This window comes from Arvicanthis niloticus, chromosome 17 (assembly GCF_011762505.2).
Source record: "Arvicanthis niloticus isolate mArvNil1 chromosome 17, mArvNil1.pat.X, whole genome shotgun sequence".
NCBI classification, from domain to species: Eukaryota; Metazoa; Chordata; class Mammalia; order Rodentia; family Muridae; genus Arvicanthis; species Arvicanthis niloticus.
Window position 1 is genome coordinate 21,483,254 of NC_047674.1, and position 20,426 is coordinate 21,503,679.

At 39.9% G+C, this 20,426-nt stretch overlaps 1 protein-coding gene and 1 long non-coding RNA gene across 3 annotated transcripts in view; one reads left to right on the forward strand and one right to left on the reverse strand.

The window, feature by feature from the left end:
* The first annotated feature begins 77 nt into the window (after positions 1–77).
* On the forward strand, positions 78–4,792 carry LOC117722161 (uncharacterized). Its single transcript, XR_004608532.2, has 3 exons — positions 78–186; positions 2,148–2,232; positions 4,025–4,792. It is a non-coding gene; the product is annotated as an uncharacterized LOC117722161 (long non-coding RNA).
* Positions 4,793–5,496: 704 nt separating this feature from the next.
* Col4a3 (collagen type IV alpha 3 chain) overlaps positions 5,497–20,426 on the reverse strand; it is a 123,143-nt gene continuing 108,213 nt past the window's right edge. For both annotated transcript variants that reach the window (XM_034521054.2, XM_076914918.1), the window contains 11 exons: positions 19,891–20,076; positions 19,278–19,408; positions 15,336–15,408; positions 14,040–14,111; positions 13,827–13,952; positions 12,743–12,841; positions 9,277–9,489; positions 8,531–8,708; positions 8,318–8,432; positions 6,799–6,971; positions 5,497–6,185 (listed from right to left, as the gene is read on the reverse strand). In XM_034521054.2, the coding sequence (XP_034376945.1) occupies positions 6,101–6,185; positions 6,799–6,971; positions 8,318–8,432; positions 8,531–8,708; positions 9,277–9,489; positions 12,743–12,841; positions 13,827–13,952; positions 14,040–14,111; positions 15,336–15,408; positions 19,278–19,408; positions 19,891–20,076 (1,451 nt within the window). In that variant the 3' untranslated portion in view covers positions 5,497–6,100. The remainder of the gene's footprint in view (positions 6,186–6,798; positions 6,972–8,317; positions 8,433–8,530; positions 8,709–9,276; positions 9,490–12,742; positions 12,842–13,826; positions 13,953–14,039; positions 14,112–15,335; positions 15,409–19,277; positions 19,409–19,890; positions 20,077–20,426) is intronic.

Genomic DNA, 20,426 nt, shown 5'->3' on the forward strand with positions numbered 1-20,426 from the left:
CCCTTCCAGGAGCCGTAGCGGAAGTAGGTTCCTGGTCATGTGACAAAAGGGCGGATGTTGCTCGCAGATTCCTGAGACGTTGACAAGGAGCCATTTTTGTTGTGGGCAAAGCCGTCCCGCCTCAGGTGATTCCTGATGGGGCTAATTTCTAGACTTTGCGATCTTTAAGAACCCCGCGTTTGCAAGGTAAACTAATAACTTGTTTTAAGGGAGTGCCTGAATAAAAATTATTATGGTGGCCCGCTAATTGCATATATAACTAAATATTGGAATTAATTCTTTTTTTTTTTTTTTTTTTTTTTTTTTGTTTTCTTTTCGAGACAGGGTTTCTCTGTGTAGCCCTGGCTTGTCCTGGAACTCACTCTGTAGACTGGAATTAATTCTTAAGCACTCTAATTTTGATTTCACTAAAACTTACAAATTAGAAATCTGAGAAAAGGGGAAGCTGAATCGGGTTTCACGATAACAGGGGTCAGAAATCTCTTTCAAATCTAAACACCCAACTTGTGGCTCCCCTCCGGAAGGACAAAGCTGGAAAGCAAGAACCAGGCTTGCTCGTAGAAGGATAGACCAGAAGAAGCCCAGTCAGGAAATACAATGTGTACCTCGATTTTCATAACCTAGCAACCTCATCCACTGCTTCCCATTCTCCGAGTTAACTAACCAGGGTTAAAGAAGTTTTTTTCTTATAGTCTATTCATATTATAATTGAGTCTGGTGCCACACTCTAGAAATCCCAGTAATGGGGACTCGAGAGGTAGACGTTATAGGATCAGAAGTTCCAGGCCAGCCTCAGCTATGTAGTGAGTGGAAGACCTGCATCATCATCTATATCAAACATACACACTCTTTTCCTTGTGGTTATTTCCTACTAATAAAGTATAACATATTTATATTTGTTTAAATATATGTAATCTAGAGACAGTTTTAAGTGTTTTGGGGGATGTGCATAGGTCACCTGCAACCATCAAGCTAATTTTTATTTGAGACATAAGCATGTAGATATGAGCTGTGATTTTGGGATACATTTCTCACTCTCTTGTGCAGAGGAAGAGTATTTACTCAAGTGATATAGTCTTGAGTCTAAAAATATTCAAAGTCAATCTTTGACTCATTCCTATAACCACAATACTAAGAAACCAGAGATAAGAGGGCAGGGAGAGTTTCAGGCTTGCCAGCACTACACAATGAATCCTGTCTCAAAATAACAACAAAAAACTCAAACAAACAAAACCTCAGATAATACCTCAGAAATGTTATCTTCCTTCAAAACAATGTGTCAAGCTTTCTGAATTTCATTCTTGTGTGTTCTTCCTAATATTGATGTTAGATAAGTAAACTTTCACTTTACCCTCTTAAGGTCTCAGTGAGCCCCCAATTAAATTGGCATAAAACAGCAGGTGAACAGGAGGGAAGCACACAACTTTTAATTAGTAATTTTTGTTTGTATGTTGGAGTATAGAAAAATGAAGACCCAAAAAAGTTCTTGGAATCTATAAACTGTATCAGAAGCTGACCATTGTAGTAAACTGTAAAAATGTGAGAAGATACATTTTAAGTGCCTTTGTCTCAAAATAATCTTTATTTCAAAGGGGTCTACTGTGGGTGGCGTGTCCTACTACTTTATAGTGACAAATAATCCTCCTTTATGGACAGATTAAATAATATTATTCTGTCACTCTAAGGCAGGGCATTTGGGAGAAAGTATGGATTAAGCTAGGTAGATCATATATTATCAAGACTTTTAAAATGTGTCCTCTCCCTCATCTTCTCCCTCTCTCTCTCTCCTTTTCTTCTCTCTCCTTTCTTTCTTTCTCTCTCCTACCTCTCCCTTTCCCCATGGCGACTTCCTTGGCCTCAGTCTTTGGGGCCAGTGAACTTGCCCACCTGCCGGAGAGCAGCTTCCCAGTAAATTTGCCTTTAATATAATCTAATCTGCCTTAAATGGGTTCATTTCACCTGTGGCAGAGAGATAACCTATCAAGTGTCTTAATGCTTCTATTAGCCCTTAAATGTTGCAGCTGGCTTTTTCTTTTGTCCCTAGCCCCTTCTTTGTAAAGTTTTGAAATGACTTTTAAATAAAATCCATAATTCAGTTACCAAACGCAGGTCTTCTTTTGTAACCCTGATTTATCATTTATCTTCAGGCATCATGTAAGTCTATTAAACAAGACAGTATTTCACAGGATATCAGAGTACCTAACAGTGTGTGATACAGTCTTTAAAAAAAAGGTATGTGGCATGAATGGTTCTTTCCTCATGCACATGGAAAGTCTATTTCTTCTTGTATCCTGTGTGTTTTACAGATTCATGCTGGTCTTCCTCTTCTTCTCTCACTAACGTGGATGTTTCTGTTTGTAACTTAATGTCGTTGGCTCTTTCTATACCCTTATAACATATAAATCCAAATAATCTCATCCACTTAGTTTAGCTTCATCCTGATGTATGATTTCTAGCCATTGCTATTTCTGTTTCCTATTAGTGATTAAACCTTAATGGGTTTTGTATTTTTTTTTTTTTTTTTTTTTTTTTTTTTTTTTTTGGTTTTTCGTTTGAGATAGGGTTCCTCTGAGTATCCCTGGCTGTCCTGGAACTCACTCGGTAGACCAGGCTGGCCTCGAACTCAGAAATCCACCTGCCTCTGCCTCCCAAGTGCTGGAATTAAAGGCGTGCGCCACCACGGCAGGCATTCCTTTTTAAATTCAGACATTCTTCAGTTACTGTTTCTCATTTATGGCAAGATTACATTTTTTAGGCATCAAGATTCAGAAGATTATAGTTATCTTTTACTATTTTATTTTGATGGTTATTTTCAGTGAAGATGAATGTTAGACAGTAGCAACTTTGATGTTCTCCTCAATTTCAAAGTTGCCCATTGCTTCTATGGTGACTATTATTTTTATAGTCCAAAATAAACTTCTTTCCATTAGAAAAAAAACCTCCAAAGATATGATAGAATTGTTACTTTTATTTTATTTTGACAAAACAATAGAACTTTAGTTATATTTACAGAAATATTAGTACACTGTAATATATCATAATTTTGTCAGGATATAACAATATAAAATATTCGATATATTTTAAATAAATTTCCAGTGGTTATAGAGAAAATATTAAATTAAGTTTAGTGGTAGTAAGTTACATTTGAAATATAGAAAACCTTTGTAAAATTACCCAATAAAATTCAAATTTAAACATTCTTAATACTTCTATAAATAAATTAATAGTGTTTTATCTCACGAAATAAAACAACTGACAAGCTGGTTGTTTTAGCACACTGTGAAATTCCAAAGTTGAAGCACCAAATTTGAAACAAACGTTTTGTTAATCAGTTAAAAATGTGTAAAGATTTTTTTTTATTTATGTGGCAGTGCCTGTGCTAGTGAATGCCACCTATGTGTGGGTGTCCTTGGAGGCTAGCTGGATACCTTTGAGCAGTTCTGAGTTGCCTGACCTGGCTATTGGGAACTGTACTTGGGTCCTCTGCAGAGCAGCCAGCATTCTTAACTACTGAACCATTTCTCCAGCCATATATGAAGTTAAATTTTAAATTAATAATTTACTCATAAACAACTGAAAAGTAATGTACATGGGCTGCATGTTACTGCTCATTCTTAGAAGTACAAATGACTGATTGTTGATATGGCTTCTTTTGGCTTTAGGTGTTCAGTATTACCTGTCTTAAATACTGATAAGAGGACAGGAGAAGAAAGAGGCCTATGGGCAAATGAAGGGCAGCTGTTTGATATCAGCACCAGTCTGGTAGTGAAATATATTACCCTGAAAGTTACCAGTGAGTTCTTAAAAGAGGCAAAAGTGAAAGGTTTGTGGTCAGTTTCTTGGGTGTGTGCCCAGTGAGTGGAGAATGCCAGAGGATGATGAAAACCTTTAAAACAAAATTCTGGATGGCTGAATCAGAAAAATTGTGGTGATTTGGGGGTCAGCCTGGGCTATACTAAGAGATGCTTCTCATTGAAATAAAATATAGATTTCTGTTTTCTAATTACAGTTTTGAATTTTGTAGGTTTAGAATGCCCTAGAATGGGCATTTATGACAACTCCTGGATGCTACAGCTGCTGCTCCTACTCAGGATCACACTGGCCAAGGAGATTAGTCCTTTGTTTTCACTACTGGAATGTATGTGGGACAGTAGGATATTTTTCAAACAGAAATGTTAGCTGAAATACATACTTGTAATGAGATGTTGCACGTCTCAGCTCAGGTGTAAAAATGTAGCAGTCACATGAGTGGTGAAGAATGTCAACCCTTGTCTGTGTTCTTGGGTCACATTTTCCAATACAAAACAGTTGAGCTTACAGCACCAGTCTGAACTTAAGTATCAGCACCATCACGTCCACTTCAGTGGTTCAAGTGGTTTAAGACTCAAAGCTTTGCCTCACAGTGCCTGGCCTCTATGAGTAATCAAATAGTACTACACTATTTGATTATTAAAAAGTTCCTGATTTCTTAATATTTTTCAGACTTTAGCTTTTGGGGTGCCTAAGAGAAGTTAGAGGTTTTGAACCTAGCCTGGGCATAGATCTTATTTTAAAATTTTTAAAGCTTTTGTGTATCTGGCTGAGTGTGGGTGTAGAGGCCAGATGTGGATGTCAGATCAACTGGAACAGGCTTCTGTAAACCAGTACCACTGTGGGCACTGGGGACTGAACCAGGGGCTTCTGCAAGAGCAACAAGTGTTCTGATTTTAAAACCTTCTATCAAGCCTGCTGAATTGTGATGAAATATAGAAACAGTGGTAAGAGAAAAATAAAGCAACCACCATACATGAGACTCTTTGGTTTTGGTGCGGTGAAGAGGGTAAAGAGGTAGAGGATGGGTGTCTTGCATGTGTGAGAGTCTTTACACACAAAATTTGTTGCCTTTGAGGTTATATCAGAAGCAAGTCTCTTTCACTACCCCCTGCACCCTCTCCCCAGTACAGTATAGGGGACATAGTTTGGTACTGAAGAAAATAACTTAAGCTGAATTAAGTAACTTGGGAATGTATCTATATACTTAAGAACATGTTTTTAAGACATATAGCAGCTGTGTACAGTATAGTACACAGTGGTCTCTCTCCACTGGTAGTGGTTGGTAAGAATATATAACATAAAAAACATGGGATACATGTGTGTTTTCCAAAGGAAAAGTTAAAAAAAAAAAAAAAAACTAACAGAGGAACAAATCTATAAATCCATGTTATGAACTATTTGGAGCAAAGAAAAAGGTTTTGAGTCTGATAAACCAACAAAATGCCTCACACTTTTTCCTGGTGAAATTATTTAAGGTCAGTGTTTATAGAAGTGAGGATAAAGTGCACATTTAGTAAGTAGTGTCCTTGTTGCTTGTGAGTACATTGAAAATAATGAAGAGAGATGTTTCAGTGTATGTGTATGACATCCAGTAAAAATTAGTTCCCTAAGGGTAAAGGTTTTACCCATTTTGAATCTATTAACATAGTAAAAGGAGCTCAGTGAACAAGCAAAAAGACATAGTCAACAAAACAAAAAACAAAACTATACTGTTTCCAAGCCTGTTATGATTCCCTTCAGAAAGTTTCCTTTGGTCCTAGCTTTGGCCATATTTAAATGAGTCCTGGAACATCATGAGGCTCATTTAGCCTGTGTTCTTGGCCCTTATACCACCCACCAGCTCTTTTCATGGTGTGCTTGATTTCTCTATGCCCCCATCTCCTCTAGCTGAAGTCTCAGGTCTCAGGGAGGAGGTGGAAGGAAGCACACTTGCTCGATCAGGAGTGGGAGACAAGAAACACTTTGTGGATCCACAGGACCAGACCTCCCTTAGCTTGTAGTTCAAGTTCCACACAATCATCATTTAGTCAGTGATTTGGTACAACTGGAATGTCGTTTCAGTGATATTCTGTGGAAAGCTGTTGCCTTTTCACAGGGGACTTTGAAACCTACAGGTTTAGAGACCCACATCACAGACTAACTTGAGTGAAATGCTTTGTCATGTGGCAAAACTTTGCACTACCACATCTTTAAGGTTAGAGAGAAAGACCTAAGTAGATGCACGTTCTAACTCATGACTTTGTTACTTAAGGAGGAAGAAAAAGCGGTTCTAGTTTCTTTGACTTCGTCAATGTCTTTTCTTCATGCACACCTGACAGCGGCTTATGATTTTCTCTAAGTCTCCAGCTTTCACAGTTGATGGAATAGGTTTTCTGAAATAAACACAAATGAAAGGCCTCATTTATTTGTGGATAAAATAGAATACTTACTTGCTTTTGGTTTTGTTAATAAATATTGTAGTTGATTTTAGTTTATTCCAGAAACACCCCTCTTTGTAGAAGAGGAGAATTTCCGAAAAGATAATTTTATGTTTGTATATATAAACAGTATTGGTATTTTATGTTTTCAGTGTGTTTCATTAAAATTCATAGAACATAGGCTTTCCCTACAAGTTCATTTTTTAAAACTATTTCTTCCCTTTAAATACTCCTAAGTCTTTAAAAGAAGACTTAAGTCCTTAAGATCAGCAGATCAGCTAGTATTTTTTCAGTACTTTCCTATAAATCCATACATGTGTTGAATATGCTTAGTGATAACAAAATCATGTGTACATTTGGTTTTTACTGACACAGTGAGAAATAAGATTCTACTTCTTGACTTCAAAATACCTCTAACCTGGGAGGATGAAGGTAAACAGCATGTTATTGTCAGGACTGAGAGAGTTAAGTACATTCACACAGAAGTATAAACAAAAGGCAGATGTAGGCAGCCTTTGAGTGATTCTAGGCTCTAGTTATCAGAGTGAGGCTGACATCACGTAGTTACCTGAACATTCTTTCTGGATTTAGGGAAGCCAGCCAGAAACTGTAGGAGTTCGAGTAGTAGTTACATGTTCCTCGTCCATGGCATTCTATAAACGGACTGGCTCGGAATTCCTCCAGGCAGGAGCCAGGTGAGGCGAGTGCCTGTCCAGCACCCTCAGAGCCTGCACTTGTGAACTGTCACAACAAAAAGATCTCAATGAAAATGCTGCCCATTGGAGTCCACATACAAGCTTTCCACATTTTGGCATGCATAGGAGGCATTAATATAAAGCAACAGAAGAAAGAAAAACCAAGAAAACACAGATGGATGTCTTCTATCTAGACATAACACTCAGGGCATCTTCCGGGTGTTAAATAAATTGTTGATTTATTGATTGGTGTTAAATACCTAGTTTTTAATTAATTAATGATTGAGTGGACAACTATGTGTAATATGTCACAACAAGGAATAAATATGCAGAGAGTAAATAGTGGTACACGGGGCAGTTAGCACTGTGGATGGTCTGTCTATCTCCCAAATTTAGCACTAATGCCAGAACTTTTTAAAAGAGACTCCTCCCCATAGAAGTATCAGAGGGGCATGGTACAAGGCCCATTTTGTCACTTCATAAATGTGATACTTTAAGATAGTTCTGTTTTTATTTATGAATTTACAGATGCTTAAAAATATTCCTCTGGTTATCATAATAAGCATCACTGACAATGTAGGCAAAGAAACCATCACAAAAATGAGCAAAGGGGCAGCCCATCTTTGTAATAGAGTAGCTACTTCTCAGTTGAATGCTACGGTCAGGGATTTGTGGGAAATCTGAGGAATCTTTCAAATTTTTAAATTATAATTACTTATTTATTTGGTGTGTGTGTTTGCACATGCATGCCACAGCAAATGTATGGAGGTCAGAGGACAACTTGGGGAAGTTGATTCTCTTTCCACCATATCAGTCTTAAGGACTGAACTCAGGTCATCAGGCTCGGTGGCAGTGCCTTCACCTACTGAATCATCTTGCTGTCAACACTATTCAGTGTTTACAACACTAAATACTTATCAACAGCATCAAAGTTGTCAGTGGTTTTTTTTTTTTGTTTGTTTGTTTTGTTTGGTTTGGTTTGTTTTTTTTTTGTTTTTTTTGTTTTTTTTTGTTTTTTGTTTTTTGTTTTTTTTAGTGTTTTTACTTTTTGAGACTAGGTTTCTTGTAGCCCATGCTGGCCTCAAACATGTTATGGAGCAAAGGATGATCTTGAACTTCTGCGTCTTCTGCCCCTACCTCCTGAATGCTGGGATTACTCAGTTCTATGCACTGCTGGGGAATAGAACCTAGGATGTTGTGCATTCTCTGTAAACAATACAGAGTTGATGCCCAGCCTCAATGTTGCTCTTTAAGTGTATTTTCAGATTGCCAAGCATGTATAGCATTTTACATATATTAGCAGGTAGGGGACCACATTTTCTCAACACAGCCCAAGACTCTAGGGCCATTATTCATTATTTGAAATGTGCTAAGGTTTTGTTTTCTTCTTACCATAACAAAGGAAAAACCTTTCCAGAGAGAAACCCAGCCCTGGGGACATGGAGGGATAGCAGTAGTTTGACTGTGAATAGCTATGGCCATTGCGGGACCTTCACAGACGGTGCATCTGTAAAATGAGACCAATAGAGTGATAGCCGTTTTCTACCATTGCATTCCTTATGATCACTTGATCCTCTTGTAAAACTCAGGGATTGAGGTTTTTACCTGCTAATATAGGGTTCGAGAGCTCTGCCAGTAATTGGAGCCATGTCCATTGGCATCAGAGCTGGTGTTGACAGCCAGTATGAATAATCATTCCGTGATGCAAAGTTACATACATTGTTGATGTTACAGAATAAGAATGGCATTGTGGTGAATCGCTGCAGGCAGCTGCCCAGAGTACCTAATAAAACATGAAGCTGAGTGTCACTTCAGGAAATTACAAGTTACTCTGACTATCGTCATTTAGAAACAGGTTAATTATCACATAACCTGTGGCAAACCTGGACCGAAAAACAAAACAAAACAAAACAACAAACCAAAAGAATTCTGTGGTAATGTAAAGCTTTAGGATGGAAGTCAAAATCTCAAGTGAGCATACCAACCCTCCCCTACTAAGAATGCTTTCTATGCCTCTGTCTAACCTTCTTGGATAAAACTTGGGACCTGATATTGTTCAGTTGGGACAATGTCTTTGCTTCAGCTACTTCCAGATATTCATAATAGCAAACAACCAGGGAGACGCTCTAGAAAGATGAATTTGAGGATTAACAAAAGATAGATGGTTGAAGCTAGCTGAGTTTTCTCTAGCAGTTTATACATCAGGAGGAAAACTAAACCTTGGACCACTGTTGCTCTCTCAAATGTACCAGGAGATGTTAACTTTGTTTACAGTGACCTTCTGAGGAAGCTCCCAACCTATAAATAGTCTACACTCTGCATCGTAAATTGCCTGGAAATCAAAACCTTACCAAGGTCTTGTCCATGTGCGCGTTCATTTCCTTGTACAAAAAGAAGAGAAAACCCACTGTAGAGTGGCTGTGTTCCTTCAGGACATGAAGGATTGGCCGTGGTTTGACTGTGTCGGGTGAAGATGAAGCCTCGAAGTCTTGTCCCAGTGGCAGGTGTTCCCCTGTCTCCAGGCTTTCCCTTTAAACCTGGCAATCCATCCAGACCAGGTGGACCTTTGAAAAACAAATTATACATGTTGCAACATGACCAGACTCTCAAACTTGTCTTCTAAAGTACTAATTTAAATGTGTTTATGTGGCCCCAAGTATGGAAAGGAATCTTAGAGAAGAGTGGGCTATAAAATGACTATGATGTTTTATTTTAATTGTAAAGTAGATTTAGAAACACTTAGGAGACTCGTAAGACATACCTGGGTGTGTCTGTGAAGGCCTTTCCAGAGATGATTAGATCATGAGGGTTCTGTTCTAGGAATGAACTAATTCCTTAATTGGTTCCTAGATAATGACTTTATGGTAAGCTGGTGAGAGGTAGGAAGTAGGGGTTTGTTCTTAGATACTGTATCTTATCCTGGCCCCTTCTATATCGCTTTCCCCACTTTCTGTCTTTTATGGAGTGAACAGCACTTTTCCATGTCACAGCATCCAAGTTAGAGTCAACCATGGACTGAACCCTCTGAATCCAGGAGCCAAAATAAAATCTTCCTCCTATACATTATTTATACCAGGTGTTTTATCACAGTGACACAAACATAACTGATACAATGGAAAAATAATATTAAATATTAGCCAGTTTATCACAGGATGTATTTTGTTATATATATATGCTGGTTAATATTTATTATTTCAGGTCTTTCTTCATCTTTGAATTCCCTTGGGATGCCTGGCATAGTGTCCTGCATTTGGTTTGTTGGGCCTCATGTATTTTTTTTTTAATGAATGAATGAGTGGCTTGGCTTAAAATGTGTATGTATATGAGGGCCTAGAATCAAATAAAATATTTACAATGTATAAAGCTTTTCAGGTAGGTAATAATAATTGCTGAGCTTTGGTAAATTTAGAAAACAACGATGTAAAACTTTGAAAGCTTTTTTTTTAGAGGTGTAAACTTTGAAGAAAGTTTTGGCCCCATTATCAAGGCAAAGACTTCTAGTTTAACAAGGGTTGTTTCCTTTATCTGAAGGAGTTGCAAACAAAGTGGCATTTATGCTTTGCCTTCTCTGTACAGTTGGAGAAGCAGATTCTCTTTTGTCACTTTCTAAGACTCAATGAGTTATCTCTTTTCTCCTTCTTCTTGTCCCTTCCTCTCTTCTTTAGAGTCTCAAAAGTCCACATTTGCCTTGGCTTTAATACACAGGAGGCAGACAGATTCTTTACTTTTCCCAATCTCTGCTTTTAATCCACAGAGGCTGTAATATGCCCTGTAATGGCTTGAACCAAAATGTTTCTCAGAGGTTTATGCCTTGAATGCTCACTCCTTCCTTGGCTCGTGGCAGAATTTTAAAGGCTGTGGGTCCTTAGGAGATGGGGCCTGGCTGGTAGAAGTCGTCACCCAGGTTCATTGGCCTTTGAAGATTTTACCTGCCAGCAATTCTAGTTTCCTCTGTATGCTGACTCACCAAGAGGTGAAAGCTGCTTCTCTTGTCACAAACTGAGCCATTGTCACTTCTGGGCCTTTGTTTGGTAACAAAGCTTTCCTCCCTTACCTTGCTCTGTTTGAGCATGTTTATCCTTTTGAGGATGATGCAAAAATAACTAATATGGACCTTAAGCAACAGATGCTTTCTGGTCTCTCCATGGCAATTAGAAAAGGCTTAGCATGGCAATTAGAAAAGGTTTCAGGATAGAAACTGGAGGCAAGATTTCATGTTCACGTGCACTCTGCAAGACTATGCTGCCTCGCCATGGATCTAAGCTTGAATCCTTGTATCATTCTTACGAGGCCTCCGTAGCATTTGACTACTTGCTAGTCAATTCCCAACACAATTTGTATTGTAGTATCCTGTGCTTGCTATCACCCCATTATAATATCCAGCCATGGTCATTAAAGTGCATAAATTAATAGAACCATTAACAAAAACACATTAGGAATGAAGCCAAATGGGTAGTCATCCTCTAATGTAAATTCCCAGCAACACTAAATCAAAAGTAATCCAACGATTAATACTACAATTAACATGACAGTACCATATTTGAATTGACATGTCTAACCTAGTTGGGAAATGATACTTGGAATTTATGCTTTTTTAACCAAGTCAGTAGCCTCAGGCAGTTACCATTTTAGTGTTTTCCAGAAGGAGAGCTTTGAGACTTTTGCAGAAGGTAGAATTAGGTTCAGGTTATCAAACTGATATGCATAGCTTATATTCCAAGAAGAACATTATGTTTGAAAGGCCTTTTTTGTAGAACATATACCTGAATTGACTTGTATGCAAAAATAGTATAGTGAATAGACAGCTATCCTAAATAAGGAAGCAAAGTTGTTCTGTTCATGCCAGGGTAGTATTTAAAAAGCAAAACAAAAACAAGAATAACAAAAAATTCACCCATGAAGAACCACTGTTGAGAGCTAGACCAAGCCAAAGCATTCCCTGAAGCTCTAATGTATAGAGAAAGAACATCTCTAAAGCAGAAATATGCTTGGCATATTTCTATAGTTGCCTGGGAACAGGGCTCCACCATTATTCACCCCACCTTTTGTGTGCCCCTGCCATCCATATGGAGAAAGATCAAAGTTCTTTCTCTAAAACTGGGTATGTACTTGGCAGAACCATAATGGCCTGGGACCAGGGCCTTAGACTAGGCCATGGCTTAGGATCTTGAGACCCCAACTCTTCCCACTCTAAGGGACAATGGCTATCAGTCTGAAGGCTGCCCTGTGCTCAGCCTCTGATGCCCTTGAGATACCTCATGTTCTCTTTGTGCAACATTGGTTGGTTAGCTTCCCTCTCTTCCTCCTTTTGTGTGATACATTTCCACTGACACTGTCCCATCTCTCCCCAGAAGAATTACATTAGATGCTGGACTTCCTAATAGGCTTGCCTGAGCATATACAAGACCTCCTGATCCCAATTTTTAAATCTTCTTATCTTCTGATCTCCTGGCCCTTCCACTTAGTACCCTGTCATTGAAGAACCACTTGCTGGTCCAGGTCATACTGTTCCTATAAGAAATTGTTAGCCAACATAACTTCTGTGGTGATAAAAAGCAATTTGCCTTTCTGAAAATAGGATAGTAACTGGTGTTCTACTAGTCCTTAGCCAAAGATTTTTGTCTTGACTAAAAATTAAGAGTCCATCTTCCCAGGAAAAAAAGAACAGTGTATTCCAGTCATTTGTGACTCCTCCTCCTTGCAAATGAACATTTGGCACTGTGCCTTTGTTCTTACCTGAACAATAGAACTAACTGGAAAACCCAGAGTACTCATTCTTTCTTGCAGTCGAACCAGGGAGGCAAGCTGGGTATTTACCTTGCTGTCCTTTTGAGCCCTTGTTGCCCTTTTCACCAGCTGGTCCTGGAGTTCCTGGTTCCCCATCCTTGCCTGGTTTACCTCTTGGCCCACAGGGTCCTAGGCAGAAGGCACTGTTATATTACATGCCATCATATTAGAATAAAAGGTCAGGCTGCCACCTATGCAAGTAAGCACAGGACTTCTGCAGTTTCACCAGCCAAGACAGACATCCCAGGGAGGCTGCTAATCCTGAGCTAACTGGCATGTTTGTCCACTAACTTTCCCCAAAGGCAGTAAGAAATGTTGGCTATACGAAAGTGTGTGCTGCTATATTTTATTCCAGAAACTTCTATGCCCATCACATGATCAAACCAGGAAGTGATACCTCTCTTATCTCTTATGTGATTCAGACGAAGTTAAAGAATAAGAGTCCTAATCATAAATCTATTGCAGTATGCTAAGACTATGTGAAGGGTTACATTCACTTTCAAAATATCAGCAGTCTGTACAGACTTTAAAGTCACTTTTCCCTAACGCTTTGGTGTACAAATTGTAGAAGAGTCCACATTTACAGAAGCCAGTTATAGTAGATAGTCATTTAAAAATTGCAGCCCAAAGATCATGTTTGCCAAAGGAGATGGATAAGATACTTTTCTCCTAATAAAAATAAGATGCAGCATGTGTTTTTCCTACTCTGTACTATGTCCAGATTTTTTTTTTTTTTTAACAAGGATCTAAGCTCTTTTTTTTTTTTTTTTCTACTGGTCGGGGTAAATGAACCCAATCCCAAATTGGCTGTACAAAACATGGTGGTGTTTAGTGTTTTCTGTGGAGTTCTATCATCTGGTTCCAAACGCTTTACAGATTTTCTTCATTCACCCTTTTTTAAAAGTCTAGGTGCTGGGCAGTGGTGGTACACGCCTTTAATCCCAGCACTTGGGAGGCAGAGGCAGGTGGATTTCTGAGTTTGAGGCCAGCCTGGTCTACAGAGTGATTTCCAGGACAGCCAGGGCTATACAGAGAAACCCTGTCTCGAAAAACCAAAAAAAAAAAAAAAAAAAAAAAAAAAAAAAAAAAGTCTAGGTTAACGGTGTTACAATACCTGGAATTCCTGGTGGTCCCAGGGGTCCAGGGTCTCCTTTCATTCCTGGCTGTCCAGCTGCACCAGGTGGCCCTGGGCTTCCCGGAAGGGAGATGACCTTAAGTGTGCCAGGTTTTCCACGTGGACCTATTGATATAAACACAATGAGAAGATGACTTCATGAAACTACTCTTTCTTTATAGAGAACAACACCTGAGAAATAGGTCTATTTACCTGGTGGTCCTTTTGGCCCAACTGGTCCTGGATGTCCAGTTGGCCCAAGAAATCCAGGATTACCCTTCTCACCTAAAAAGAAGGAGGAAGTGTAAGAAAGAAACAAAGAAAATATGCTTATATTTTAACATTTACAGGGAAGTGTTTCTGAGAGATTACTTTTTGAGTTTGGGAAATAATGAAGTATTTTTGGAGAATTATGAGGCCCTACTGAACCCAGTATTGAACCTTTTGATGACCTGTTACATCTGGTTGTCTCAGTTAACTACATTCTTATTTTGTTGTTCCACATGGACAGATGGCCCAGAGTTTATGTCAGGAATTGTCATATAAATTTACTTATGTAACAAAGTGGCAAACATTTCACTTTCATTCATATGTTTTGTACAGATGTTAAAAAGGCTGCCAAGAAGTAGCCATTGATTTACAGCAATGCTTCTTCAAAGAGTATTAAGATTGCACAGACGATGGCTGGGCGTGGTGGTGCATGCCATTATCTCTACAGGCTGTGAGAAGAGATTCCTGCCCTTATAAACCTCAGAACAGGGGAGTGATCAGTTAAACAACGAATCTAATAAAAATCTGTTTGCATTACATTACAACCTTCCTCCCCCAACAGAATCTTACTACATAGCTCTGGAAGGCCTGGAATTCACAATATAGAGTAGGAAGCTGGCCTTGAATGTCTACTGATTCTCTTGCCTCTGCCTGGCATATCACACTACATTCAATATTAATATAATGACATGGATTTCAATGTTAGAAATGCTTGTCCAGCATGTATGAAGCTTTGGGTTTAGTCCCTGTCATGACAAATGAATAAACCTTATAAAACACAAATGTATAAATCTGTGCATAAAAAATCACTTTACCCGGACTAATGGGCTGGAGGCTGTTGAGACATTTTTTTTTTTTTTTTTTTTAGCTTTCCAAATTATAAAATTAAATGTTCATGGCCAAAACTTTAAAAAAAAAAAAAATGATTCTGTCAGTATCGATGTAGTGTGCTGTCCCCATCCCAATACATTTTCAAATCCCAAAGGTAACACTCTCAAGGGTCTCTAATTGTCCTATAGTTTCCATTCTGCAGTTTTCATCTGAACCCACAGGGTTCAGTGCCCTAGCCTCACACTGAAACCTGTTAGTGGGTCCTCACACTGAGGTCCTGTTTCTTCTGCTCCTACTGTCTCTGGTGGCCATAAGAGTTCATCAAATGTGACATGTGGTTTTACAAATGCCACATTGAGTGGCAGATACTGTATTTGTATGTAAGAGCAATGGTGTCAAAAATAGTACCTTTTATGCCTGGAAATCCGGGGAATCCTGGATCACCTCTGACCCCGGGAAGACCGGGGGTACCTGGTGCTCCCTATAGTTTGAGTACAGGGAAAAGAGTAGAACCACAAAGTTTGAAAACTGTAATACTCGTGACAGATTACATCTTAATCAAAAGATATAACTTCATATTGGATAAGAATAAGGTGAAATTGACAGATATCATTTCTACCTGTCAGTTCAGCATTCTGCCTACCTTTAGCTCTTACGCTCCCCAGAGCATAAGACCTAGGACCATTTAAAACATGCCCCCCCCCCAACCATGTGCACAAGCAAACTTGACACCTGATGTTAGTGTATACTGCTTTTGGCTCTGAATGTGTTTAAATGGAACTGCCCTGTATTTGGGGTCATTTCAGAAAGAATAAACTTGTAATTGTTGCAAAGACTCTACTACAGACTCCATAGCCATTGTTGAATCCAAGTGTCATTCTGTTAAGCTAGCAGAGTTCCACATTACTCCTGGGGAGGGCGGTGGGAGAACTACAGTCTAGAGATGGGACCAGAAAGGGGAGCAGGGAAGAGGTTGAGACTACTGAGTAGAAGGTGCTCACATTAATTGCTGCTGGAGCCTTGAGACATTCAACGACAGCCATGAGAGAAAAAGAGGGATCAGGGCTTCCAAAAAGATCAATACCCTAGATCTATGGCAGATCTTTCACACTGCTCCTAGGAACTGAGACAGAATGCTATTGAAAATAATAAACTAAAAGACATGAAAAAGGTGCCAAGAATAAGAAAGGTTGCTTTAGAGTCAGCTGCCTCCAGAGGAAAAACACAATAATTCAACTGCTGGGATGAACTGATATACGGTTAAAAGAGGAAAGAAAGGAAAGGGGGCATCTGATCAGGGACTGTCTGGCTTCTGGTAAACAGTCTGTTCTCCTTATTGAAAGGCAGCTAAGGAGAGTTGGAAACCAGGTTCAGAGTGGAAAGGGAGGTATTTTAAGCAAAAAGAGTTGTTAAGACGGCAACTCAAGATGTCCATCAAGAAGAATCATATTTCTGTTGGAAATGACTACGAAAGCACCCTAAGGAGTAAGAGTAGTCCTGTTTACAGACCAGACTTTCTATCTGCTGGTGTCTTTGGAAGAACTTTAGGTGCAATCACTAGGTCAGTAATGACAACTTTCAAAGCCCCAGAGAGTTATATGGGTGACATCTACAGATTGGATGGAGGTAGACAGTATCTCAAAAAGTAAATTCTAGAAATCAAATCACAAAAGAGTTGAAAAGAGCTTTAACATGCTTCCTAATAACTGTCATGCCACCGAACCCCCATATTTACCCCTAGTGAGGGTGTAGGGTTGGACTTGTGGGCTGGGTGATAGAGAGTCTGTATTTTCATGTGATCGCTCCACCGTGTCACAGACTGCTACCATAGGGCAATCAGAATAGATTTTAAGCTTGGCAAATGGTCAAAACAAAGGCAAGTTCTATAAAGGATTAATTTCAACTTGTAGAGGAAACTTGACAAGCACTCACGAATGAAGAAGTGATATACTGATTCTTTAGGTTTAATTTTTAGCTCTCTCTGTGTGTATATGCGTGTGTGTGTGTGTGTGTGTGTGCGTGCGCGTGAGCGTGTGCATGCACACACGCCTTGTCAGAAACAAGAAGTGTTAGATAACTTGGAGCTAGAGTTTCAGGTGATTATGAGCTGCCAGATGTGGGTGCTGGGAATTGAACCTAGGTCCTCTGGAAGAACAGAAGGTACTTTAAGCAACCGAGCTATCTCTCTAGCTGTAATGTATTGCTTCTTTAGAAAATGAGACCTTCATGACCTGAACTCTTCTCAGCCCTCTGGTCTCTGGATGGGCTCTCATGCAGCCTCAGTCCCCAGCTGTACCCCTTGCACACATACACAGTCAGCCTCTAGGCTCTGAGAAACTCTTTCTTTCTCAGGCTCTGCCCTGCCTTGCTCTCCTTGTTTCCCTGGATAACCGATGTTCCGATGTTTCTCTTTTCTGACTCAGGCCCTGAGCACATTCCACAGAGGAGAAGAGATGCCCTTGCTGTGTTTTTTTCAGTCCTCCACCTTTCCTCACAGCACATAGCAAGAAAAGGACGAATCTCAGTATCTGTCTCCTTCACTTTAGACTAGGCTCTTTGTGAGTAAAGGACTGTATCACCTGGTACAGAGTGGACACCCCAGAATGAGTTTTGAGCCACATTCATCTATTCAACATCTGTTTCCAAGAGAATTCAGGAGAGGGAGGCACTCAGAAATGAGAGGTCTTAGGCTGGGATCCTGGGAGTCTGGACCTACAGGAACAGGATGGCATCCTTGGAGGTAAACATGAAAGTTCCACACTTAAAATCTCAAACACCAACCGCACAATGGTTAGACAAGAAATATACGAACAAAATACTGGTGTAAGAGAAACTCAAAGGAATAGAATTGGTGTTGTGGAGGCTCTATTAATAGATTTGCTTAGGAGACATTAATCATACAAAGTGGAATTTAGCTGAGGAAGTGCTGCCTCCAAAATACTCCAGAGATAAGTAGCTAACCAGGCCTGACAGAGACAGCAAAGTTTATAGGATGTAAATGTTCACAAGGACTGACCAGTGCTCACGCCTGTCGCCAAACTAGGTGCCTCCAACAGGATGCTCACAGGGGCATACAGGGTCACAGCAGTGTAAGTCCTGGCCTGCCATAAAGCCCCTGGATCTCTTCCCAAGAAAAGCATAATTCTGCCAGTTGGACAAGAATTGAACCTGGGAAACAACTACTTGGAAAAAGTGCAACACTGGAGTGCTTAAAATAATTGTCTTTGTTGTGAAAATCTCCCATTTGCCTAACTGGCTAGATTTATAGTTCTCCCATCTCTGTTGAAGCTGTTCAAAAATCTAACCCGGAGCTGGGTCCTAAGAGGTTTATTTGGGGGGAGAGTAGATGATAGCTTATATGAAATGTATAAGCCGAAGGTGCATATAAAATAGTAAAACATTCTATTAGAGGCTGGCTTCTCTTGGGTATTAGCCAAGGCTGCATGTGTGCTATTTAAAGAGCTTTGTCCTCTTCTCACTGGGAAGGCATATTATTTCTACAATAACAGAGTTGAATTTTGTGAAGAAAAGGCTTGTGAGCACAGCTGACTCTAAGCACAGCGTGTCATTACCATTGTGGTCATGAGTCAGCTGAGTGGCCCAAGGGAAACTTAGGTTGAAGTCTTAAAATGGAAATGTTCAGCCAGTGAGATACTTCCTGCCCTTAGACACTCACTGGGGGACTTAGCTCATATTTCTGTAAGTTGTTCTACTGCTGGCTTCATTTTAACGGGAAATACTGTCACACTAAGGTATATTCACAGTAGAGGTAAGTCTAATGAACAAGGAAACTGAATCTGCCAGAACCAGGTACATAATAATAGGAAGAAATTCAAGTTAATACATTCAAATATTTGATGATATGAGTGTGTGTTCATGTATATACTTACAAGATAGCAAAGTTTGTTTTGAAAGCAAATTAATAGAGGGACACAGTGACTATCATTTGAGGCTATTTGAGGGCATTTATCAATTACTAGGTACTTAGTTTTTGTTTTTTTTTTTCCTACTGAAATAGCTCAGAGTTTAAATAAGCAAGAATCAGAGGTTTGTTCCCATATACCCATGTGTTGGAGGTACTGTAGAGGTAAAATCTTTGCAGCCCTTAAGCTTCTTTGATTTCCTGGGGTCTGTGGGACCTTGGGTGTATCACATCAGCACGCAGATGTATCATAAAGAGTGACTGTGTGGTGCATTCAGGTGAAGCTGATCGTACACAGTAGTCAGTTCGCCAGAGTTAATAGTATAGTTCACCAATAGTAAGCAAATGTGACCAGTGCTGATATATACAATATGACTGCAGTATAACAACAGCAAGTCAGGACTGTAGTGATAACATTTCACACTCACCGGGTGACCTGGTGGGCCCATGTCCCCTACAGTCCCAGGCAGACCTTTGGGGCCAGGTAGGCCCATAAATCCTTTGTCACCTTTTATGCCTTTTCCAATAGGTCCTGGAGGTCCAGGGGGACCTGGCTCACCTGGATTCACAAAGAGGGCATCAGAGTTGCCAGTAAGGGGGGATTCTTGAGAGTTCTGTCATAGATTCTTTCAAAATGGAATGTAAGCCCCACATCTTGTTATTGCCCCAAACACCCTTTCCTTTGCTGCTGGGAGGTGGGCCTGTGGTGAAGATGGAGGGGAGCATGCAGGGAAGCATGGGGGACAGCAGGAAGGAACCACATCTCCCCGAGGATAGTCTGTGGGGAAGCATCTGGCCTGATACATAGTACACGCTCAACAATAGAGGTCTCTGTCTTTAGGATACTTAATTAAATGTACTTATCATTTGCCCAGGCCACTGTCCCTCCACACCACACCAACTCACTTTGTATGACAGTCAGGGACATGAGAGGGGCAAAAAGAGCAGGGGCAACACGAGAAGCCATGAGGTGATGGCAGAAAGAATACATCTGATGTCAGATGCCACTTCCATTCCAACTTGTGGAAGGGAGCACTCTACCTGGATTTCCTCTTAAGCCTGGGAGACCTCTGTTTCCTTTCTGGCCAGGGACAATTGCCCCAGGTAGACCTGGTGGTCCTGGGAGTCCAGTGGCGCCTGGGGGTCCTTGAGGTCCAACATTCCCCATGTCTCCCTTCCTGCCAGGAAGGCCAGAAAAGCCTGGAACTCCCCTGTCTCCTTTGACACCTGCAAAGAAGAAAACTCAGTTGGCTTTACAGTTTGTCGTTAGCTTCAGTAATACAGGCACTTTCTTTGAAAATGTTAAATGTTAAGATTTGTAATGTATCTTCTCTAAATAAAAAAGGCCAGAGAATAAAAATATAGGTCAATAGGTCTTCCTCTGACTAGGTGTTGATCTAGGCAAAATCATTACATTTTTACAAATCTGTTGTCTGATTTTATTTGGTGTGAGTGTATGTGTGTGTTTCTGTGTTTTATTTAACACATGCTCCTGGGTTTATTTAATGAAAAATGCTCACTCAGTGAACTCAGAGATCACTGATTTGCCTGGAATGGCTGATCATCAAATTCCAGGG